Raw genomic sequence first — 19,003 nt, 5'->3', positions numbered from 1 at the left:
TTCCCCTTCACCACTGCACTCTTCCAACCCCCCAAGTCAAAGTCCCCCAAGAGAAAGCTTATTCCTTCTGCCAGCCAGTGTGAGAGAGTCTGGCACCTAACACTGTTGAGTGCTTAAGAAAAGACAAGGTAAAGCCATTTGTGTCTCATCCCAGCTCAAGTTTAATTTTAAAGTGACAGATACACAGGTGGCAGGGTTCAACAGCACCTGCAGACTCATAACAGGGAGGAGATGAGATAGTTTTGTCCCAGCACAGGCTGAACAGCAGCTCCCCAGCAGTGCTTTATCAGGAGGCCACAGCACAGAAACCACACCCTGGAGTGGTGGTCCATTTACTAATGCCTTAGTTGGAGGAAGCAGTTTCAAGTCTGCCCTGGCCAGTGGTCGAGGTGAGCATAGGTGCACTTTCCGTATGTGGAGCAAGTTATGTTCCCCTAACCGGCAGTGCTCTTGGGGAGCCTGGTCCCGCCAGCTGGCTTACCCACCAAGCCATGGTCTGCCCTCTGACCCTCGTAGGGGACAGGTTCCTGGTCTGTGTCAAACTCTCTCATACCATAAAAACCAAATAAGGGTGGACCTGACAGGTTAGCCCAGCAGCTTAAGCAGCAGTGTGTTAAACTTCATTTGTAGAAAAGAGAGTAGTAACGGCTAGAGGCTGAGGTAGCCTTTACTTAAAGTGCATTCTACTTGGCAGGAGGGAAATAGTAACTAGTAGCCGTTCCAAGCAGCTACTCGGGGCTATTCATGCCAGTTAATTAGAAGAACATGGTTACTTTAGTTCTCAGCAAACATGTCGAGCAGAAAGCCCTTTGTAGTCTGGCTGCAGTCAGGAACAGCTGTCTGGAAATGAGGGTGGAAACACTGAGGGGTGCTGTGCCATCACATATCCTTAAGTCACCCTGAGACACTAGGCTGGCTGTGCAGGGCCTGAGCCACCACCATTCTTCTTCGGTTGCCTCTGCAGCTGCACAGGCACTGCCAGCTCCATGGTAGGGGTTAGCCTTCTTTAGGTAAGCACTTTGGTGGGACAACATCGCACAGGTCGTCAACAGATAACCATTAACATCACAAAGAACAAGGTAGGGGGTCACAGGCAAATAAATGGCTTTATTGGCTTATCGTTTAAAATGGATTTGTCATCACAAGACTTGGAAAGTTCAGAAAACTTCCAAGAGAGATGGTCAAACAAACCCCTTTCTAACCACCTGAGGGGACAGAACAGTAGCGAGCTAGACTGGCCCTGCAGCTTTTTCCGTACAGCCAACTCGTGTGAGCCAGGCGTGCTGGGCCAAGTGCAAGCCATACATGTGCTTTTATTGTCTAAGAGATCCAGAGTCTAGATTCAGAAATGTTATTAGCAGACCTGAGCTCATACCCTCGGTGACTCTGCCAAGGGAGGAAGGAGAGAAAAACCACAAACTGGAGATGGGCCAGACACCTACTTTCTCGGCCTTTGTTAGGGGCTGAGTGTGGCTCTCTGGGCCTGTTGTGGAAAGGAACCACGGAGAAGCCACGAAGAAGCACAAGGGTCAGTGTGGTGCTGGCATCTCCAAAATATGTCCTGAAAGTACAAATGAGCAGATTCTATATGCAGACTAAAGGTGACTGAACTTAAAACACATTTAAATATAAATCAAACTATAACTTAAGTTACAACCAGAAGAGAAACAAGAAAACCCAAAAGATAACAGCAATGGAGACTGCTGCACACATACACAGGACACCCTAAACACGAGGCTATTAAAGCGATGCCATTTTCATTGTGCCAAGTTTACATTCATCGTGTACTAGTCCGGCCAGGCCGTGCTGCGCTGCGCCATCACGCCGTCTGGCATTGCACGCCAGTGCGGGGCCCATCGTCGTCCTCCTCATAGGCCTCCCTGTGCTGGCGCCAGTTCTGCTCGTTGGGATTGAACTCCTTCAGCTCCACCTGATCCATGTCATCTGTGACCCTCACCTTCTGCCGAGGGGGAAGCAGCGCCTCCAGCTGAGGAAGCTTCTCCTGAGAAAGCCAGTGTTTTTCAGGGAAGACTACCTGCGGAGGTGAGCACACAGGGAGATGGGGTTTCTTTGCTTTCTGTCAAGGTAGTTAATGGTGTGTCTCGTGAAGAGTATCAGTGCACTTACTAAGAACTGTATGATCAGCACCCCCTTCTCCAGAGGGGCTTTGTAGATGGGCATTCCCTCGTTCCGCACACACTTCAGGTCGCCATGCTTTATCACCTCACCTGCCAGAGAAGCTTCAGTTAGGAAACAGGAAGACAAAGGGAGCCTGGAGAGGGTGGTCCCCCTCTAAGAAGAGCTAGGGGTGGGCTCTAATGGCCCTTCGGTAACGGGCAGAAGATAGAGCGCTATTCCTGTTGGACACTAAGCAGGGCCTGGGACAGGACTCTCTGGCCTGCTTCAGGAAGGGGCGAACACACAGACGTCTACCATAATGTAGAACGGTTTAATGTACAAGTGGCCTCCAATGGGGCCAGTACCTGCCCACCTGTCTCTTCTACTGGTTATGGATGTCTGTAGCACAACCATGGTGACTGTGCTGCTCACAGACACAGGCAGAGCTTGGAAAGGGATTCATGGGAATCTCAGCTCCCTTTCTGCTCAGGAAACAGCTTCCTGAGGACAGGAGTGCCAGGTGGCCCATTCCTGCTTACCACACACTTGCTCTACTTAAGCTGGTGAGCTGGGATATCCCCGTACCACATACTCTGCCTGGTCCATATTGGTAAGATCTCCAAAGGCATCCTTGGAGGTTAGTGCTTGGGGCACTTAAGAATCTCCTCCAAAGCTTAAAGGGGTTCTCTCTTGATAGGCTTGTAAGAGATCAGGGACAAGGAAGTGTCTCGGAAATATTCCCTTCAGTCAAAAAAATTGGGTGGTCCAGAGGCTCTCAAGTACACACAAGATCCTGTGTTCAGTCGGCAGCACCACAAAACATAGGAAGATGAAAATAGACAAGAAGCAAAGAAATGTGCAGAAAATGGGGACAGGATAGAGGAAGTTAGGACCAACTTAGTAGTTCCTCCCGGGGGAGAGCACGCTATACAGAAAGTGACCTGTCTCTTACATAAGTCCACCAGGAGTTTAAGATTCAGTGCCAGTGCACTGTCGCCTACAGTCAGCACTCATCGCTGTAGGACACTGAGGTGACTGTTAACTGGACAGGCCCAGGCCACCGGGCTTTTTGTGCTATTTGTGGGGTTGTTTGGAAACACTTTCTGTCTTTGGTTCATCAGGTGCTACTTCCTGCTGTACCCCAGCCAGGCTCCCCCAGCTACCTCAGACTTGCTGGGAGATGGGAACCCAGGGCCAAGAGTGGAAACTAGAGGGAGAAAGGGAAGGATGCTAGCCCCTCTACCAGAGACAGCTCCCTGCCTTCAATACCCACAAGTCCTAGAGTCAAGTGGTTCTGGAAAGGCAGGTGGCTCAACAGTGAAGGAAAGGGAGGAAAAATGAAAGAGAACCAATAGAACCAATAGAAAAGGAGGAAAGGAGAGAGGAAGTGTGCATGCACACACACACACAAACACACAGGAGCGCACAAAAGACCTAAAAGAAATCCCCAGCAGGCTTTCTAGATGCCCTGCCCTTTCTCCCACCTAACCAAGGAAAAGGTTTCCTTCCTTTTGGGGCTCCCTTCTCATGAACCCCACTTCTGTCCTTGACTCCCAGGTTCCCCAGGCTGGAGGTCAGGGAAGGTAGCAGGAGTAAACCTGTGCAACAGCACCCTGCCTCAGGGGATTCTGCCAGGACAACCTGACTTTATATTATCCACCCTTGGCCAGAGATAGACTTTTCCAAATAAGTCACACAAATGCTGCCAGCCATGGCTCACACAAAGGCTACAGTCTGGGTTGTGACAACGTTTGGGGTCTGAAACATACCACCAGGCCCAGTCCATAAGAGATGATCTAAGGCCTTGTGTGAAGAGCAAACCTTCAACTTTATGCCTCAGGTGGACACGAGGGACTGGGTACCTGGGAGGGTTGTGGAGTGGAGCCTAAAGAAAGGCATCTCTGGCTTTAAAAACCTGACAGACTGTCACAGTGCAGGGCCACCCATTAATCCTTGATTATATAAGCACATGTGCATGCGTACCACAGATGGGATAAAAGGTGGCAAATCTCTTAGTGGTGGACCTTGTATATTTTTATCCCTACAACTTTTTGTAACATTGAAACATGTTTTTCTGAGACAGTCTCTTTCTTGTGTCTATTTGAATGTTTGGCCCTGTTGCTCAGGTTCCACATGCAGGCCCGCACCAGCACACCCAGTATGTGGTGCTGGGTATTGAACCGAAACTTCCTGAGTGCTAAGCTAACAGTCTACCAACTGAGCTACATCCCCAACACTCACACTCTCACTCTCACTCTCCCCCGCCCCCTGCCCCGTCCCCAACTGAAACAGTGTCTTGCTATGTAGACTAGGCTGGCTTCAGTCTTTGCCTTCAGCCCTCTAACTGCTGAGATGGCATGCTTATGCCATTCATGTACAGACAGCTCTAAGTTTGAAACACAGATTAAAAAACACCATAACTGATCAGTTGAGAAATGCAATCTCATCTGTGATCATCTCCAGCAAAGGAGGAGGGAGACCGACAGAGAAGACTGCAAAGAGCAGAGTAACAGGAAGGGTAATGGCAGGGGCAGGGAGGTCCTGGTACTCCTCACCTGACCCGCAGGACTTCAGTCTTATCGCCAGGACCCAAGACTTGTGCTGCAAGCTTTACCACCCAGTCACTGGCCCCCAGCCTCCCACCATAGGAGAACTCTGCGGACACTGTGTGGATGTCTTGGCTGTGCACAACCGCCTTAGTCACTAGCCCAGCCTTGGGCCTCAGTGTCTTCTAGACAGGTGCTCTAGAACCCACATGAATCCTTAAGTTGTGAGGCTGAGAACGCGGCATCTATGCAAGTACTGGAAGGCTGGGCCCAGGGTCCTGGGACCCTTTTCAGAGGCAGCTCCCATGGGGTGGGGGGTGTTCCTGTGGAAGCCTCTGAAGATATGCTCACAGCTAATGTCTTTTTTTTTTTTTTTTTTTTTTTTTTTAGGAAAATCCTATTTGAAAATGTTCTCATACGTGACAGATAGTCCAGAAACCAGGGAACACACGAAGTACCAGCACAGGCATCACTTGAGAGAAAAGGCCTTGCCAGCTGTGTTCCGCTACTCAGATGTTTAAAGTGTAAACTTAGCTGGAGACGTCCAGATGGTATTCCAGGCTCCCAAGATTCTTACCTAAGAGTCCTCTTCCTACCCTAGAAAATATTAAAGAAGGGCACCGCAGTCTCCATGGGCGCTAACTTCAGAGCAGGCTAATGAGATGGAGCAGCAGGTAGCAGCTCCTGCTGTGCAAACTGACGACCCACCTGAGTGTGATCCCTAGCATCTGAGGCAGAGAGCAGACTCGGCTCTCTAAAGCTGTCATGTGACCTCACACACACATACAGCACAATACATTGTAAGAAGTTAAATTTAGGGGCTGAAGAGATGGTTTAGCGGTTCAGACTAGGTTCTGTTCCTGCAGTTCAGGACCAGAGTTTGGTTCCTACTGCCCATGTCAGGTGAGTCATAACTGCCTGTAACTCCAGCTCCAGGAACAGCCACTGTTTGCACAGGTACACATACCCACAGAAGGACACATGCACATAGGCATAATTAAAAGTAAAATATATCCTTAAAGGAATAAGATTACTTCATTAGAGAGTACCGGTTGAGATTGTGGAGTGAGGCCACTGAGCGCGAACTGTTAGACCAGCAAGCAGACGTGGGGAACGTGCTCACCTGACTTGGACGTAATAACAAGGACGCGGTCATCCAGCGTTTTTATTGTCTTCTTGAAGCCACAGAGAGCTTCAGAAAGCTGAATTTTCATTTTCATGATCAAATCATGGCCTCGTCTCTGAAAGACACTATGATCCTTCTGATCAAGCACAATTATGACATCACCAGGCTCCAGCTCAGGCTCCTGATCTCCTTCTCCATGAAACAGTATCTTTTGCCCATCCTTCATACCTAGGGAACAGCACGCTTCCGGTTAGCTGCTTCTCCCAGCCGGAGCTCAGAGCTTCTGACGGGACAGGAATCTCTGGGGTTCTTAGCTCATTAACCCTCCCTCCCCCCGCCCTCCCCAGCCTCCCGCGGGCATTGTTGGAAGCCTAGCTGGAACAGTCACCAAGCAAAGGCTCTGCTGCCTCCACCACAGGCCCTGGGTCACGGATGCAGAAGGGAGAGGGCAAGTAAGATTCCACATCTGATCCCGTTGCACTTGGTGCTGCGTGCTACACTAAGGGCACACACACTGGGAGGTCACCACCCACTTCCTGGTATGCACAGGCACGCACTGTGGCCTGAAGGGGAGACTTGAGAAAGTGCCTAGCCTTTTCAGATGTTGGCATGCAGACACAAGGTGAAGGCATTTTTAGGGAAGTCTTTGAGCAGCCGATGGTTTGATTTTTGGTCTCATCTGATGTATGATATATTTGCTGGATCAAAAAGTCATCGGATCAGGACTTTTAGAAAAACAGATGGGACTGAAATGGGCCTTAGGATGATGGAACCAGATGAGCTAGCAAGGGAAGGCCCTGGTTCTGGGAGAATCTGGAGAGGGGTAGCAAACAGCTCCAGAAACCTTTTAAAGCCCTGGCAGCCAATGGGCAATAAAAGCTCTTGGGACAAATACTTCAAAAGATTCATTCCTAAGGGATGCTTTGAGGAGGACAGGTAAGGGCAGTTGAACAGACCCGAGGTCAAGGGTTTTCCTGTGACCTCACTGGTCCTTCCTCAGTCCAGGAGAGGTCATAGGAGGATGACCTAAAAAGGGTCTTGGTTTTGTATACATGCTGCCACCCAGAGCCACATCCCTGACACCTACCCTGCTTGTGCCATGATTAGAGAGTGGGCCCCCACAGCACTAAGTGGCCAGCCTCACCTTTCTCCACGTGTACCTCGATAATTTTCTTCTCTCGGACAACCTTGGCGCCGCTGCAGCTGTCACAGCGGTCCTTGGGGTTGATGCGCTCGCCCTGGCCCTTGCACTCAATGCACACAGTCTGGATCTGCTGCACCATGCCAGGCCCGATCTGCTGGATGTGGATCTGCATCCCCCGCCCCTTGCACAGAGGACACTTCTCTACAGATCCTTTTTTCCCTCCAATACCTGTGGAGGAGGGAGACAGGCACACCTTTCTGTGCGTTCCTTTCAGCAGGGAGCTGCCCATCGCACTGGGCATTGTGCTTAGAATCCTATACTTGGGCTGGAGACATGGCTCAGCAGTTAAGAGCACTAACTGCTCTTCTAGAGGTCCTGAGTTCAATTCCCATCAACCACTTGGTGGCTCACAACCATCTGTAATGTGACTAGATGCCCTCTTCTGATCTGCGAGTGTGCATACAGGCAAAACACTGTATACATAATAAATAAGTAAATACATCTTAAAAAAAAAAAAAAAGAATCCTATACTTAGGAAAGCAACATGGAGGTGTTTGGAAGAGAAGAGTCAAACAGATCTAGATGTTAACATCTAACCTCCAGGGTGCTAACACCCCTGCCTCAGGTGCACGACAGCGGGGCTGCAGGGAACTACAGAACATAAGCCTCGTCAGTGCAGGCCATCTCACAGCTCAGCTAGTTCTCTGTGGGATAACATGGGTCTCAGAGTCACCAGGTTTTACTTTTCTTGAACAATCACATTTTAGCCAGGTGGTGGTAGTGCATGCCTTTAATCCCAGCACTCGGGAGGCAGAGGCAGGTGGATCGATGTGAGTTCGAGGCCAGCCTGGTCTACAAAGTGAGTCCAGGACGGCCAAGGCTACACAGAGAAACTCTATCTCAAAAAAAGAACCCCCCCCCAAATTCAAATTTTAAACATTCCGGTGAACTAGTATAAATACGGCTTTACTGGGACACAGGCACATTCACTCGAGCACTATGAGAGCAGGACAAAGTCTATGCTGTCTCACCCTTCACAAGAAAGCACATTAGGAGAATGTCCAGATTTTGAAACTTTTAGAATAAATGCCAACACACTGAATACATGTTCATCCCAGAAAAATAAAAACATTTAGACAAACAGATGTGCCTTGAGGGTTCTCTGTTCACAAACCCCGTTCGACTCCCACATTTGACAAGATCAATTATTATTCTCTCAGCTAGGAAACGGGATCTGAACGGGGATAGTCATTCTGGTATTGGTTTTACCTTCACATTTCTCACAGATTATATTTTTCTGGAGGGCCAGTTTCTTAGTGACTCCATTGTATAAGTCTTCCAGAGTTACTGACAGCTGGTGTACAACATTTTTGCCTACCAAGGGAGAAAGAGCCAGTTAGTGGACTAAGCAGGCCTTACACTACACAACATGACCTTTATGGAGGCCCCAACACTCAGAGCTGGGTCAGAGCCCTCCCCACCCTACAGGAAGTAATACTTCTTCATTTAACCAACCCTTGGTCCCTGCCAAGATGGAGAAGTAAATCCTGTCTAGCTATTAGCTGATCATCCAGTCATTCAGAGAGGTCTGCCCATCTCTGGGACAAAAAGACTGCCCAGCTTCATTTTCTGAGCACATCTGAGGACAGGGAGAAATGAAAGGTTTTTAAGCGACAAAACCTAGTCCTCCACAGGGCACAGCCCTTTCCTCAGAGATAAAGATGTGACAGTTTCCAGCCCCTTCACCGAAACTCCTGCTTGGGAACCGGATTCTTACTTCCAAGCCTTCTACAGTGTGTTGGCCAGACAGGAAGTGTTTTCCTCTGAACAAACCTTTTATCTGCATTCAGAATTGGGGCACTGGGGGAAGGGAGTAGAAGGTTTAGCCCTCAGGGTACAGTTTGGCTGCATTGGCACTATGCCTACTCTAGCCAGGGGACCAACACAGCAACGCTGTCCTTGCTGGCCAGGCGCTCCAGCGGTCACTGAGACAAGGTGTCCTGGGTTTTTGGCTGTTATGTTTAAGAGATGACTTAATTAAGGGTGTGAAGCTTTTCATTTCAGGAGAGCTACAGAGCTGGGCAAGACACTGTCCAAAGTTTTAATCACGTCCACACAGTCAAGTACATGAGCAGGCCCCACCAGGAGTGGGGGAGGGATTTTTCCCTCATCAACACTTTGTGGTTTTCAGCACACTGCGTGCACAGAATTGACACCCGTGCTTTTTAAAGCTCAAAGCCAATTATAATGTGAGAACAAATACATTTGTCCAAGGTTTCTCACCGACCAAAGTTACACTTCTTAAAACCAGTGCAGAGTGTATTTTCTCCCAAGTAACTAGCAGTGCAGCAAGCTTGGCCATCTGTATGGTTTTAGGATCTGAAGTGGGTTATCAGCAGTGAGCTGGCAGGGGAGGGCTATCAGCAGAGAATGTTCAAGAACAGAGCAGCCAGCCAGCAGGCCAGCTGGCAGGAGGGGAGGAGACCTGAGGGTGAGGATGGAGCTGGTTTCAGGTGCTCTCCTCCATAGCATGCACGAAGCGGGGAGGTAGAAACAGGAGGACCACAAGTTCCGTTCCCTCAGCTACACAGGGAAATTGGAGGCAGCCTGGAATACATTAAACCCCAACCCCAAAGAGGAGGAAGGGAGAAGGAAGAGGGTTAGGGGAACCCCAGGCAGTAGGAGAGAGAGTTCCCTCATCTCTGGGACTAAAGCTGCTTCCAGAGTGAATTCTGATAAAGTCATTTACTTTACAAATATTTTAAAACAGGTCAACTAACTCTGTCTCTCCCCGCACCCGCCTCCCTGAAAAACTGATGTCGGCTGGGGATGAGGCTGCCCTGGACAGGGCAGTGTCCTGACCAGAATAATGAAAAAGCCTACAGGCCCTGGTCCAAATTGGGGCCCAAGAGTTGGTGAGGGGGGTGGGTGGGTCGAGAGGGGAGAGGAGACAGGCACTTGATAGAAGATTTGCTAAGCACTGAAGTGTCATTTATGTCCCTTTGGACACATTGATGCCTGACCCCACAACAGAGGATAAACTTGACCTTACTCATTTGCTACGCAGCTCAGGCTGGCCTAGAGCTCAGTAGTACTCCTGGATGTTAGGATTGCACGTGTCCTTCTATCTTTAATCCCTCTTTTTTATATGAGGCATTGGAAAGGTGTCAGATAATTAGATATACAAGAGCAGCCTGCATACTAAATAAAATTCAAAACTATTTAACGATCCTCCAATACAACACAGCCTTTTAAAGCACGACCCATCTGGATTCCAGCAACATGTACAATATAAAGCTTGCTTACGTTTCTTTATAAGCTTGTACAGGCTGGAAGGATGGATCAGAGGGTAAAGGGAATTTACCACCAGCCCTGACAGCCTGAGTGCAAGCTATAGAGTCCACATGATAGATGGCGAGAACCAACTCTTTGCAAGTTGTCTTCTGTCCTACACACCTACACATACACACACAAACTACACACACCCCTATACCTACACACCTACACACATGCACAACTACACACACACATCCCTACACATACACACCTACACACCTACACAAACACACAACTACACACACGCACGCACAACTACACACACACCCCTACACATACACACCTACACACCTATACACACACACATACACACACCTACCATACATGGGGGAAAAATTAGTTAAAACCATTTACCTCTTCTCTCTCTAGCCATCCGTCCTCCACCACCAAAGAACATGTCAAAGATATCCATGGGTGATGAGAAGCTGGGGCTACCCGAGCCCCCTTCTTTAATTGCCTGTTCTCCACCTTGGTCATAGATGTCTCGTTTCTTTGGATCTGAAAGTACTTCATATGCCTGGGATATAAGTTTAAACTTTGGAGAAAGAGAGAGAAGAGAGGGAGAGATTTACAATGAGTCCCAGAGAGGTTTGAAGTGTTTGCCTCTGGCAAGCCCACCTTCATACGTAATCACCACAAACCACTCCTCCAGCTTTCAGCTGTGTATGTGCTGCCCCTTGTTAAAATGGGACACAAGGGGAAAACATCATAAGGAACTTGCTATGGGGGATACTCCAGGAACAGGGTGGGGAGTGGAAGGGAGAGTGAGCTCGTCTCCACCTGGCAGCACCAGCCAGAAGACACAGTCCAGCTGGAGACGGAAGACCCGCGAGGCTTTGTGTATAAACGGCTGCAGCCCAGGGCTCCAGGTGCTACCATGGTTTCCAGCCACCGGAATCACTTTACTAGTTTACAAGTGTGAAATTCAACCACAGCTGCCTGTGGGCACCTGCTGGCATGCCGGATACTGTGTGTAGACCTGTTCTGCCCCTCCCAGCTCTGCCTGACTAGCCTAGCATCTCCCTGATCTCAGTTATGGCAACAGAGTGTCACCTGTCAGCAAGTCCTGCAGGCAGGACTCTCCATCTATATCTCTTGAACTCTGACAGACACAAGACCCCATGTGTGGCATGCTTGCCAAGAACCTATCATCACAGTCCAACTGTAACAAAAGAACTAGAAAGCCCAAACTGAAAGAGGCTTTCTGTAAGTCTGGAAGACAGGAAAACTAAAACAGAGGCTCGCCCTGGAGTGGTTATAAAGGGTGTTATTGGAACAAATGGGGAAATGTTAAATGTCTCCAATTGAAAGTCCTACACCTTTGCCATGATTGCTGTAAGGATGTCTTTGTTCCTGAGGAGAGCCCACTACAGTATTTAACTGCATATTACTCGCAAAAGCTCTAGCAAATAGGAAAACTTTGTGACAACTTATTTGCAATTGGCAAGGCTGAGTGGAGAATGTTTCTTGTCACATTCTTAAGTATATGGACCTTTCTGAAGTAAAGCGAAACACTAAGTCCTGTGGTTCTGTCCTTTGCTCCCTGTGGCCCAATCCTCCCCAGTAAGCTTCTTGCTCCACTTTTTAGCCTGTTCGCCACAAGCCTGTGCACTGTGACCCTCCCAAGCCACCATCTTGTTGTCACCTACAACCCAACTCTGCCCTCCTCTCCTCTCTGGCCCCAGTATTTTTGTTTTGGAAAGGTCTCACTTTGTAGCACAGAGGCTGGCCTAAAACATACTATGTTATCCAGGTTGCTCTCAAACTCACAACAATCTCCTGCCTCTCTCTTTCTGAACATTGTAACATGTGGCCCAGGGGTCCCTATGGCAGACACAGGCCTTCAAGCCTCTGCTTAAAGCCTCCATTTCCAGAGAGCCCAAACCCCACATGTCCCAGGCTTGGAACTGATCTTTACTGGGTTTGTCCTGCATAGCCCTTCCAAGGGCATTACTTTTTGCTATGCTATACTACTGTCGTCATCATCATCATCACCATCACCATCATCACCATCAATGCTTTGGCCCACTGCAGGACAAACCCAGTAAAGATCAGCATTCTGTCAGTCAGTTTGGAATGCCGAGGGCATCCTCGAGCCTACAACTATGTCTGCCACATGGGTGACATTCGGCAAATATGAAATGAACAGCTCAATTCTGGAAGTTTAGATATGAATAAGTGAGGCTGGCTGTTGGCCCTCCCAAGGCTAATCTTTACTCAGAAAGGACAAAAGGATAAACTATCCTACGTGACTCTTTAGGGCCTTACAGGGTCACAAAGTCACAAATACACAAGTGGAGAGAGATGTTAAATCACCCCTTGTTTCAGATTCCAGACCAAGACCTAATAAGCAGTAAGAGCTAATAAGCATTAACAGCAATAACAAAAAAAGAGGATTAAAAAGTTTTAATTGTTTTATTTATGTTTACATGTGTGTGTGCACACATGTACATGTATGCTGGAGAGGATATAAGGACCCCTGGCCCTGGAGTTACAGGGGGTTGCGAGCCACCTGACATGGGTCCAGGAACTGACCTTTGGTCCTCTGTAAGAGCAGACAGTGCTCTGAGCTCTGAGCCGGCTCCACAGCCCAGGAGCGAGTCTTACAACGCCTTCCCAGGGCAGGGAGGAGATGACTCAGGAGGCCAAGTTCTCGCCATGCTGACCCAAGTTCAGATCGCCAGAACCCAGGAAAAAACTGATGTGTCATGAGCGTTTCCAGAGCCGGGGACTGCCTGGAGTAGCAGGCACAGTGACAAACAAAAGAGGCCCTGCAGCAGCAGCAAGACAGAAGGCAAGCCCTACTTCCAGAAGTAGCCTCCACCCCACGCTGATGCCATGGCATGCCGCGTGCTGACACACACAAGCCACACACGAAGTTAGGTGTTTTGAGTTAGTTGCTGTGAGGAACTGAGCATCACACACCTATCATTGCTTTGTTCTGCAAAACAGAAACATAAAAACACCAATCAGAAGTAGAGGTGTTAAATACCCAGTTTGGAAGGTCAGAAAGTAAATAGGTGAGGCTGCCCCCAGGGGTTTCTGGGTTCTCTGAGGGTAAGTATACCCCAGGAGAGGGCCCAGGAAAACCAAAAGAGGCTTGGACTTAACAAATGAACTGAAGAATAGGGAAAAATGCCCTGTCACTTGAGGGGTTCAGTTATAGATCAGACCTGATGGGACAGGGGCTCTAAATGACGCTAACAGGTCTTCCTGCATCTACGGACCCAGCACTCTAGGGTCTAATTCAGCTCCTGCAAAGACCCTCTTTCCTCCACATTGGGATTAGGGTTCTGTGACTTTGTCACCGACTTCCATTGAATGACTGCTCAGCTGACAAATGGCTGAGAACCACATAGTAGCCTGAACAAGAAGAAATGAAGAGGAGGAGGAGGAGGAAATGGAGGGGGAGGAGGAGGAGAGGAAGAAGGGGGTGAGGCCAGGTATATAGCTCCTTAATATAATCCCTGCACCCAAGGAAGCTGAGGCAGGGGGGTTGCCGTGAAGTCTGTCTGGACTACTGGATGAGACTTTGCAACAAAGCAAAAACAAAAGCAGGAAGGAAGGAAGGAAAGAAGGAAGGAAGGAAGGAAGGATGGATGGATGAGTGCCCAGAGAGACACATGCTTGGGCCAGATGTGCTCCTAATGGCTTTTCCTCTGTATTCTGAAATGTCACTTTTCCTTTTCTTTGAGCAGGGTCTCACAAATCCCAGGCTGCCCATGAACTTACAACGTAGCCACAAATAGCTTTGAACTTCAGATTCAGTTTTTTTTTTTTTTAATCTCCCAAGTGCTCTAAGTAAGACTGCAGGTGTGCCATTACACCTGGCTTATGTGGCCCTGGGGACCAAACCCAGGAAGGACACTGAGCATGTGGGGTACGCTCTATCTACCGAGCTATATCTATCCCAGGCCATATCCTAAAACCCCGCACTGTCACAGTCTGCTAAAATGGTTATCTTGAAAATCTGTTATTCAAACTAAAATTTGCAGTGAAACTGGCCAAAGCCCAGACACATCTCAATAAGTGATCTCTCATCACCCCTGAAAGGGCCTGCTCTGCTGACCTACCGCCCTGTGTCTTGCAGAAAACCAACTGCAGCAAGAACAAGCACAGACTTCATGCAGGGCAGAATGGCTGACAACAAACACAGGCTGGCCACTGCTTAGCAACACAGGACAACAGAGCTGAAAACAAAGAGCACCACTCTGACGGCTTCTCAGCTGTCCCAGGACACTGTGGGAAAGGACCAACTCAATCTAGTTTTGAAGAAGGCATTAGTAATACAGGAGCAGACTTAGGTTTAAAAAAAAAAAGACAAATTCCCACCTGTGGCATACAAAGTAGCCCCAAACTCCATACAAATGCTCACAAAAACCTGGAAAAGCCTGCATAGTGTGCCCAGCACATGGCAAGAGCAGAAGAGAAGGCTTTTGGTGAGTGAATGAATGAGTGAGCCCTTTGGGGAATTCTATAGCACTTTTCACAAATCGCGTCTCCAGTCGCTTCACCCCCTCTGATTTGTAATCCCCGTTCAACCAACCCCGAGTCGCTCTTCACTGTGCCCTCCCCCACACTTATGACAGCTCTCCTGCTTATACGTCGAATTAAAGAATTAAAGTCTGTTTCTCCTCCTGACCTCGATACTCAGCCAGCTAACAAACACTTTAGCATTTATATGACACAGCTAGACTCACCACCCCCCCCCCATTAAGTAAACAGGCATTCGACTAATAAGGACCATCTTAATAAGATACGGATGAAGGCTGCAGCCTCTGCCAAGATGTCTTAGTAAAGAAAGAAAGAAAGTGAGCTACCCCATCCTGGAAAGTAGGGAGGGAAATGTATTTCCAACACTGGGTACACACTGCCCTTCTCCCAGAAAAAAAAAAAAAAGAGGGATCTGCAACATCTTACTGTGTAAAAGAATTATTTATGTACTATACTACCTTGGGTACCTGGCTATAAATATTAGTTTAAAACAAGGGCAAATGCTGCCCAGGCAGGTATATAGGCATTATGTGAAGAGGGCAAATATTTGTTTTTAAAGCTTGACCACACCAAAAGCACTCTCATCTCAAATGGTAAGCAAACAGCAAACTGCCCCTTGGTGACTGGGGCTAGAGTGGGAGGCTTTCCCCCAAGCTGCCTGCTGAAACATGAAGTCAGAAGCCTTGCAGCTCTCCTTAAAGGATGTCAGACTGGGGCTGGAGAGATGGCTCAGCAGGTAAGAGCAGTGGCTGCTCTTCCAAAGGTCCCAAATTCGATTCCCAGCACCAACACCTTCTGGCCTCCAAGGGCACCAGGCAGGTGTGTGGTACACAAATATACATTCAGGCAAAACACCCATAAACACAAAAATATCAAAAATAAAATGCCAGTGACAGACGACAGTGAACTGAGACAACGCGTCTGTGAATCACCAACACGCCGCAGAAAGCTAGTGACTCTAAAAGCTACAGTAAGCCACCTAAATATAGCCGAGAAAAAACACAAACGGGTATAATGGTCTTACAGGGAGGCATTTTAAACTTGTGACAGCCACATTCGGCACATGTGGCTAAATATAAAAAATTCTATCATTGCTGCCACCACAGCCAACCTTCCTTAAGTAGCTTGCCTGCTCCAGCTTGGAATTACTAATGCAGACAGGTATTTTGATCCAAGTGTCACTTCCACCGGTCTAAAGGTTAGACGGGGTGATCAGTGGCTCCAACAGTGGTCCAGGTGCGACTGAAATCAGCTACTACCATGACAGGGGCTCCCCAGACTCATCTGGGACATCCCAGGTTTATTTTATTATACTTTTTGGTTTTGGGGTTTGTTTTCTTGTTATTTTGTTTTAAACAGCAAGGAAGGAAGGGAGAAATGGGATAGCTAGTCAGCTCTCCTTGCAATGGCTGGTACTCTGAGTCACCTATTCAGGTGGGTCATGTCCTCTTTGGGAACCAAATGAAGAATGCCTTATTTCTGTAAACAGGATGGAAAGGTTTAAATTAGGACACTAATATGCAGAGCATTTCAGCCTATTATCTGTCTGTACTTATGGTCAACTGTGGGTCATTTGTCACAGGAGACCTGGCGTTCTCACTATAAACAGAGCAGGAAGTGGCCTCACAGTTCAAATTCACTCAGTCCCACTCAAGAGGGACACTAGCTTTGTCTAAGGTATAACTCAGATCACAGAAACTCATCCCTAGGGCGTATGCATCAAACGGAATATAAACACAATAGTTCGCTGCCGGGGTGCCCACCAAACACACAGCTTCTGTTCAACCGTGCCAGGGTTTCTGGTTTGCCTGCTGTCCTCTCCCACAGGAATGCAAGCTTTACCTCTGAGAGCTCTGCTCTCACAGGTCAGTCCAGGAGCCCGTCAGGGTCGTCACAGCCAGGTGGTAGGGGCAGAAACACTTGTATGGAGGCATCCGTGAATGGAGGCACGGATGGCTGCTGGGACTCCAGACCCGCACCAGTCGCACCTTTGCTATGTGCCCCCCACTGACTGCGCCCCTGAGGCCTCTCTCGGGCTGGCGCGGCGCCTGGAGACAGCCTCCGCGCAGCCTTCAATAATTCACAGCCCGGGTCCTCCCGTGACCCCGACGCCCCCCCGCGCAGCCCCGCACCTTCTCGCCCTCATCCGGGTTCTTGTCCGGGTGGTACTTGAGCGCCAGCTTCCGATAGGCCTTCTTGATCTCCTCCGGGGACGCGCTGGGTTTCACCCCCAGGATGTCATAGTACTGGGTCTCCTTCACCATCTTGTCTCTGCGGGGTGGGGCGGGCGAGGCGGGTCAGAGCGTCCCCGACGCCCCTGGAGCCCCCGGCCCGCGCCCCCGACGCCGGCCTGCGCGTCACCGTTTCGGTCGCGGCCGCTCCCGGGGCTCCGGGCCGAGCGTACGCTCGGGACCCACTTGCGCGCCCGGCACCGCCGCACTCGAGCCGCCGGCGCCTCCGCCGCGGGTTTTTATTCGGCGCCGGCGGAAGGTTCCGCCAGGAGGCGTGACGCCACAAAGGCCCAGAACCTTCGCGGGGGTTCCGGCGGCTCCTGGGCTCGGTTCGCGGACCCGCCAGGCTTGCGTGCTCACCCGCTCTCCTCGGAAGCCTGCTCCTCTGGCTGGCCGTCCGATTCCCCGGAGCTCCAGCTCTGACTGCCGCCCCGGGCCATGTTAGGGTGTTCAGGCGTGGAGGGCTCTGGCTTCGGGGTGGAGGGCGCCTGCTGCCGACTGTCACGCCTCCCTGAGGCCGGCTGCTTGCCCTTCCGTGGGTCCGCGGGGTTGGCTCGGTCTGAGACCCGCTGGGCTGCAGAAGGGCCTCGTGTGCGGGAACCCTGGGCAGAGAGCTTGGACTGGGAGGACTCCCCGCGCACCGCCTGCCCCACCCGGCCTCTACCCCGGGGTGTGGCTGCCTTCTGTTCGGTCACTGCAGGAGGATGCTCTGGGGCCTGCCTCGGATTGTTGCATTTTTGAGGGGTTTGGAGTGGATGGCTGCCCTCCGTGGTGGTGTTGAGATCCTGCGGTTTCTGGTTCCCCCTAGGCATCTTGAAGGCTGGGTGACCTTTAGCCTTTGCTGTTGTGAATGGTGGTCTTCAGGTGGCCTGAGTTTGGACGCCGGCCTCTCTACTGCCCACAGCTGGAAACCTCATAAGTACCCCACCGGGTAAGGAGTGACGTCTTCCAGCTGTGAGCAGTGATGATGTCTGTCACATGTGAACAATGGCATATCCCAAGTTTCCCAAAGATGGGCAAGTGATCCCTCTTTTCTCGCGATTGGGAACCCCCGCCACCCTCACCCCACCCCACACACACATCAGTGCACAGGTCAACTAAAGCAGAACAACAGGTCCAGTTCTGCAGCTCTAACGGGTGCTCAAGTGGACAAGGCATCCAATCTTCAACTTCTCTAGGCTGCTCTCACCGGGTGCTATGATCAAGACTGCTGAAAAACTGTGGGCGTGGACCAGCTGGGGCAGCGCTATCAGAATGCCGCAGACCCTTCTGGCTTACTTCGGCTTCTGTTGGTGCAACACTACCCGGGAGAGGAAACCATCCTGCTCCCTGGGATCCCCTGACCTGAGCTTTGGTGGCTGAAGCTTCTCTCTCGTGCGTGCGCTAGAGATACAAACGACCTATGAGAAATGGAGCCACGCCTCCAGCTAGCTTCTGTTCCTGGGAGGCATGGGTGTTCTCCCTCAGGGTCTTGCTTCTGTAGAGCAGTTACCCAGGGGCAGATTCAGAACTGGAGGTCAGGAATTCGTAATCCCGGATCTTTCTCACCCACATGAATCTCTGCCTCGGGGCTTATTTCTCCACTACTGGGACATGGTCACTGTCAGGTGTCCATATATCTCACAGGACATAGGATCACACGGGATGTGTGGCTTTAGCTATAAAGCCACCTAAGACGACCCTGACTTGCTCACAGGGATCTCTTGGGAACTTGTTTTCTTCCTTCCTTCCTTCCTTCCTTATTTTTTCTTCTTGGTTTTTTTGTTTGTTTGTTTTGTTTTTGTTTTTCGAGGCACGGTTTCTCTGTGTAGCCTTGACTGTCCTGGACTCACGTTGTAGACCAGGCTGGCCTCGAACTCACAGCTATCTGCCTGCCTCTGTCTCTCAAGTGCTGGGATCAAAGGCGCGCGCCACCACTGCCCGGCTCTTCCTGCTTTTTGTTAATGCTGTCACTTTTGAGACAAGCCCTTGCAGCACAGCCTAGACTGCCCTTAAACTCAGCATCCTC

At 49.9% G+C, this 19,003-nt stretch overlaps 1 protein-coding gene across 1 annotated transcript; it reads right to left on the bottom strand.

The window, feature by feature from the left end:
- Positions 1-125: 125 nt before the first annotated feature.
- Positions 126-17,565, bottom strand: Dnaja4 (DnaJ heat shock protein family (Hsp40) member A4). The gene is made up of 8 exons (XM_051156475.1): positions 17,356-17,565; positions 16,897-17,035; positions 10,625-10,805; positions 8,204-8,308; positions 6,935-7,162; positions 5,788-6,018; positions 2,128-2,228; positions 126-2,035 (listed from the first exon to the last, which is right to left on the bottom strand). The coding sequence occupies exons 1-8, from the start codon at positions 17,433-17,435 to the stop codon at positions 1,820-1,822; spliced, it is 1,281 nt and encodes a 426-aa protein (XP_051012432.1). The 5' UTR covers positions 17,436-17,565; the 3' UTR covers positions 126-1,819.
- Positions 17,566-19,003: the final 1,438 nt, after the last annotated feature.

Source organism: Acomys russatus, chromosome 14 (assembly GCF_903995435.1).
Source record: "Acomys russatus chromosome 14, mAcoRus1.1, whole genome shotgun sequence".
Taxonomy (NCBI): Eukaryota; Metazoa; Chordata; class Mammalia; order Rodentia; family Muridae; genus Acomys; species Acomys russatus.
Note: the sequence above shows the minus strand (reverse complement) of the source record. Positions and strands in the feature narration are given on the sequence as shown.

Coding starts and splice junctions, on each gene's coding strand:
- Dnaja4 (XM_051156475.1), bottom strand. CDS start 17,435: ATGGCCCGGGGCGGCAGTCAGAGCTGGAGCTCCGGGGAATCGGACGGC. Junction 6,019..6,934: donor CGAGGTACACGTGGAGAAAG/GTGAGGCTGGCC, acceptor GCTGTTCCCTAG/GTATGAAGGATGGGCAAAAG. Junction 2,036..2,127: donor TGCTGATCATACAGTTCTTA/GTAAGTGCACTG, acceptor TCACCTCCGCAG/GTAGTCTTCCCTGAAAAACA.